Raw genomic sequence first — 5,950 nt, 5'->3', positions numbered from 1 at the left:
GGCTCTGGATGGAGGTAGGGGAAGTACCTCGGTGAATGACACGAGGCCTGCCAATCAGGACGTTTCACAGCCAGTGGAGGGCGGGGCATTCCCCGGTGAAATCACAGGATCCCCCTCCCCCAAATGCTGCTGCTGAAGGGAATGGCTGCATTTCACCTCCTCTCCCCCCAGAAGACCAACGATCAGCTGCAGCCCCTCCCACCCGCCGAAGAAAGCCCCCACATGTCCAAAGACCATCACCTTGGCTTTATACGCCCTCCACCGCCTTTGGATGATTCGAGCTGCTCGTTCCTTCCTGTGATGCGGGGGAGAATGCGGTGGCGAACGACCAGAGTGTGAACTCCTTGAATGTGGCACACTTCCCGGGTGGGATCGGTGACTGCTGGTGGACGATTCCGGCCGGCTCTGAAAATAAATATCAGGGAGAGCATGAGTGGACAGCCAGCAGTTAAAGAGGGGAGGAAGGGTCATCTCCTTCCGCAAAGGCAGCCTGGGCCTGGAGAACACCGGCTACGATAAGAGCTCACGGGTGTCAGCGTGGCGACCAAAGGCCAGTCTGGTGTCGTGGTTAAGTGCGCGGACTCTAACCTGGGAGAACCGGGTTTGATTCCCCCACTCCTCCACTTGCACCTGCTGGGTGACCTTGGGTCAGTCACAAGTTCTCTCAGAGCTGTTCTCTCAAGGGCAGTCCTCGAGAGAGCTCTCTCAGCCCCACCCACCCCACAGGGTGTCTGTTGTGGGGAGGGGAAGGGAAAGGAGATTGTAAGCCGCTCTGAGACTCCGACTGGTATAAATCCAATCTCTTCTCTCTTCTTCTAAAAAGAAATTTCTGTCAACAGGGGGGATGGACAGACGGACGGACTTTCTGGCATTCCCTCTTCTTGTCGCAGCCTCAAATATCCCTCCCGTGCTGTTCCTGAGGGTCCCTCAACCAATGTTCCCTCTAAGAGCTGTGGAGTCTTATGAGCAAAAATTCTACTTTGTGAGCTACCAGCATTAAAGCTGTGAGCGAGCCGTTTGGCTACTGCCTAAATCAGTTTGCGCCGTAGCCCATCCTTCCTGAGCTAAGACAAAAAATGTGTGAGCCGGAGGCTAAAAAACTCTGAGCTAGCTCACACTAACTCAGCTTAGAGGGAACAATGGCCCTGACCACTTGAGCCACCTCAGTCCCCTTCTATCGGTAATACTAGATTTAAAATAATTAAGAAGTCACCACTCAGCTGCCTTTATGTGGATTCTGAGATTGGCAAAATGACAGAACGTTTTGGGCTTTTGGTGTATGGACCTCTGGGCACTACTCTCTCTCTCTCTCTCCCTCTAAGCTGTGGAGTCTTGTGAGCAAACATTCTACTTTGTGAGCTACTAGCATTAAAGTTCTGAGCGAGCGATTCGGCTGCTGCATAAATTAGTTTGCTCTGGAGCCCTCCTTCCTGAGCGGAGACAAAAATGTGCGAGCCGGAGGCTCAAAAACGGTGAGCTGGCTCACACCAACTCAGCTTAGAGGGAACACTGCCCCCAACCCCCAGAACTGCGTTTCGGGGACGCTTTGGGATGCACTGGGAAGGGAGGGAGGTTCTCCCCTGCAGAGGGAAATTCCTTCTGCCGCGGGAATGCTCCAGGGGTTCCAAGCCATTCTTTAGGGAGGAGATGAGTCTCTGGAGAAGCCAATGGGCCAGTTGTTCTTCAGCTGTGAGCTGGACCCTAACCGTGGCCAGGAGAGAGAAAGGGTGGGTGAGAGTGAGTGGGGAAGGAGGCCGGAAGGCGAAAACTGGGCTCAAAGGACTGGGCAGGGGGTGATGGGGAAGACCTCTGCCTGGAGAGGAACTGAAGTTCTTACAAAAGAAGAAGTCGTAGCCAAGATATTGGAAACGGCTGAGACGGACAAACTGACTATGGTCTTAAGAGGAAATGGCAGAGAAGGCTTTGAAAACACACGGTCGAGACTTTATGACTGGCCAGAAGGAAATAATCACTAGAACTCCTGGACCTCCAACCAAAACGAAAAGAACTGAGAGTCATGGATTAGAATATTAATAAAAAATGTATAATACGAAAAGTAAGGAGGGTAATGAGGATACTTTGGAGTAAGAGATGAAGCCAAGGTATTCTAATAATATACTTTATTGTCATTGTACATAGTACAACGAAATTAAAGGTGCAATCATTTCGGTGATCTACAACCATACTCATATACACTCACACAACCATTCACAACCATCCCATAACTCCCTTAAGGTTCACATTGCAACTTAAACCACCAATGTCACCCAAATTCCCATTTCATACAGCATTTAAAGCAATAATAGCTCTCGAATAAAAACTCTTTTTAAATCTGTTTGTCCTTGTTTTAATTGTCCTATATCTTCTGCCCGAAGGCAGCCGTTCAAACAGGGAGTGTTCAGGGTGTGACAAATCCTGCAGAATGTTCTTTGCTTTTTTCAAGCATCGAGAACTATACAATTCCTCCAGGAACGGGAGAGGGCAGCCAATAATCTTCTGGGCTGTGATGATAACTCTCTGGAGTGCTTTCCTATCCACAGCATTGGGTAAATTGATACAGCTGTAATCTCCCTGTTGTCTGTGTGTGTGTATGTTTGTTATGTCTGTTATATAAATGAAATAAAAAACTTTTTTAAAAAAAAGAAAAAAGGGAAAGACTCGTGCCTGAGACCCCGGAGAGCAGCTGCCAGTCTGAGTAGACAATTCTGACCTTGATGGACCGAGGGTCGGGTTCAGTAGAAGGCAGCGTCATGTGCCCACGTGTCTTGTCGGCTCCAACCGGCACCATCTCTCCAAGGTCTCTGGCAGAGGTCACCAAACACCTGATCTTAGTTATAGCCAGGGCTCTTTTTGTAGAAAAAGCCCAGCAGGAACTCATTAGCATAATAGGCCACACCCAACAGCAGGAACTCATTAGCATATTAGGCCACACCCCTGACAGCACAGCTCATTAGCACATTAGGCCGCACCCCCATGTTACCAGGAGTGTGGTCATCCAGCCACACCCACCTTTCCCTTCTTATTCTGTTTACCTTGTTTGCTGTTGTAGCAGGAACTCCTTTGCATGTTAGGCCACACACCCCTAATGTAGCCAATCCGAATGAGTTCCTGCTGTTGGGTGTGGCCTGTTATGCTAATGAGTTCCTGCTGGGCGTGGCCAACTCGGGAGCCAGCCGGAACTCCGTTCCTGTGCGTTCCTGCCCCAAAATAGCCCTGGTTATAGCAATAGCCTTCTCTCTCTCTCTCTCTCTCTCACTCACACACACACAGGATAAACTTAGAATCCAACATTTGGCGGGGGGAAAAGCACCCTTAAGATGGCAGCGATCCAAGAAACCACAAAGGCCGCAGTCCGACAATGTGCGAGAAGCTACGCGGCTTTGTGGGGAAAGAGCCTACGCCAGCCAGCTGGACCCGTACCTGAAGGGGAGGCCCCGTGCTCTCGAGCCCGTCCTGTCCGCGGGTCACTCCGTGCTTGGCCTCCAGTTCGCTCATCTTCTCTTTCAGCTTCTGGACCTCTTCCCTGACAAAGCAGGAAAAAGAAAGAAGGCATCGTTTGCCCTGAGGTGCCTGTCGCTGGAGCCCCAAAGCCCGCAGGACAGCCTCCCAGGGCCGGCCCCGCAGCACAGGCAGGCCCGGCAGTGGCTTGAGGCAGACACATGCTTTCTGCTGCGCCAGGAACTCATCTAGGTATTTATTTAGACCCCCCGCTCTCCTGGCTTTCTACAAACTGTGCAAAACTGAATGCCCCAAGAGGGTTTTTCTGTGCAGGATAAACACGCATTGTGCTCAGTGATTCACAAAGTTGCGCGGGTAGATTCTTGGGGACCCCGGTCTATACGACTGGGTACAGCTTGCTGGAACTAGGCTCCCCGCTATGGGATTTGGCATCGTTCAATGTGCCATGTTAAGACGCGGGCTTTGCTTCGGTTCTGTTTTCAGGCTTCCGGCTGGTTCTACAACCCTGATGGAGATTCGAACCTGGGTCTCCCAGATCCCAGTGCAACCACTATGCCATGCTTGAGACCCAAAGGGGCATGATCTGGGATCCCTGCCAGCCTCACAGAAGAATGTCAGGCGAAACACCCTTCTTTGGTGATATTATCTGGAGCCCTTGGATGTAATTCTTACTGTGCTCAAGGAAGCGGAATGCTCTTGGAATGGCTCTGGATTACCTGACACTGCCCCGGGCTAACCCCATCCCGTCAGACCTTGGAAGCTCAGTCCTGGCCCCACTGGTGGACCTCCTGATGGCACCTGGTATTTCTGGCCACTGTGTGGGATTTCTGGCCACTGTGTTGGACTGGATAGGCCTTTGGCCTGATCCAACATTGGCATCTCTTATGTTCTTATGTTCTTATGTTCACTATGCCATGCTTGAGACCCAAAAGGGCATGACCTGGGATCCCTGCCAACCTCACAGAAGAATGTCAGGCGAAACACCCTTCTTTGGTGATATTATCTGGAGCCCCTGGATGTAATTCTTACTGCTGCTCAAGGAAGCGGAATGCTCTTGGGGTGGCTCTGGATTACCCGACACGACCCCGGGCTAGCCCCATCCCGTCAGACCTTGGAAGCTCAGCAGGGTCGGCCCTGGCTAGTATTTGGAAGGGCGACCTCCAAGGAATGTCAGGGTCGTGGCGCAGAGGCAGGCAACGGCCAACCACCTCTGGAACGCCTCTTGCCTTAAAAACAAGTCTCGCTCGCCACCTGGTGGTGCAGAATGCTAAAAAGAGCTAGAACTTCTGGCTGCCAGACACTCTTAGGATCTCCTGGGTAGTCCACGCGCAATGCCATGCGGTAATTAATTAAATTATTACCCGACATCTGAGAAAACTAGTTAAATATTTTACCCCAAGCCTTTCTTACTTTGCAGCTGCGCACACAACCTGACGTTAAAATCAAGTTCTATGACAAGCCTTCCGGAGACTCGACTTTTCTTAATTAAAAGATCCAGAACCGGCTTTCCCAGACTGATGCCTGTCCAAAAGGGCCAGCAGCAAAACCATCAGACAAACCATCACCGGAAGAGACCTCCACGGTCTTTTAGCCCAGCCCCCTGCACAAGGCAGGAGGGTCAACTGAGACTGGCGACGAGGGTGCGACACGGAGGTCCTAGGAGAGGGGGTCCCTGTCCCAAGGCTCAGTTTAAAGCAAGAGTCCCCAACATAGCGGTGCCTGCTGACATTCTTCCTGGCGCCCACCAAGTATTTTTAGAGCGGGGGGGTGGCTTTTGCCACTGGAGATCTGCCCTGCGTCACCGAAGGCAAGCTACGGCAGCCATTTTGCGGCTGGCTCCACCTCCCGCGGCAGCCATTTTGTTGCCGTCACTCTGCGGCTGTGCCCGCTACGCTGCGTCAGAATGCCAAAGGGGCCCACAGGCTCACAAAAGTCGGGAAGCCCTGGTCTAAAGCCTCAGAGCAGGCAGCCTTTTAAAGGCCCACTTATCAAACACGATTTCGAGACTGTTTTTCGACTGCCTCCCCGGCTGCAGGAAAGAGGGCGGGCTTCTTTGGTCAGGTGACCAGTGTTCCCTCTAAACTGAGTTAGTGTGAGCTAGCTCACAGTTTTTTAGCCTCCAGCTCATACATTTTTGTCTTAGCTCAGGAAGGAGGGCTCCAGAACACACTAATTGATGCAGTAGCCAAATCATGAGCTCACAACTTTAATGCCAGCAGCTCACAAATTAGAATTTTTGCTCACAAGACTCCATAGCTTAGAGGGAACATTGCAGGTTACCCCCCCCCAGACTTAACTCTTTTGCCGCCAGCTGATTCCGGAGGACGACCCGTTGGCCTTGCAGCTTCTTCGCCAGCCTGCAGGCGTGGTCGCACTCGCCCGGGGCCTCCGATCCCTTAGCAGCCGGCCGATCCAGGCGGGAAGAAGCGGGTGGGGTGAGGGACGGCACCGTGCCGGTCTCCGAGAGCTGCGGCTGGGCGTTCTCCATCTC

General features: G+C 52.1%; 1 protein-coding gene across 1 annotated transcript in view; it reads right to left on the bottom strand.

Moving 5' to 3' along the window:
• Nucleotides 1-5,950, bottom strand: part of LOC107106329 (IQ domain-containing protein E-like) — a gene marked incomplete at its 5' end in the record, with an annotated part of 21,117 nt that overhangs the window by 7,954 nt on the left and 7,213 nt on the right. The window contains 3 exons of the mRNA XM_015406461.1: nt 241-405; nt 3,421-3,523; nt 5,757-5,947. Coding sequence (XP_015261947.1) covers nt 241-405; nt 3,421-3,523; nt 5,757-5,947 — 459 coding nt within the window. The remainder of the gene's footprint in view (nt 1-240; nt 406-3,420; nt 3,524-5,756; nt 5,948-5,950) is intronic.

The sequence above is a fragment of the Gekko japonicus genome, unplaced genomic scaffold (genome assembly GCF_001447785.1).
Source record: "Gekko japonicus isolate JY-2015 unplaced genomic scaffold, Gekko_japonicus_V1.1 scaffold3658, whole genome shotgun sequence".
Classification (NCBI taxonomy): Eukaryota; Metazoa; Chordata; class Lepidosauria; order Squamata; family Gekkonidae; genus Gekko; species Gekko japonicus.
This window is presented reverse-complemented; position numbering and strand designations above follow the sequence as displayed.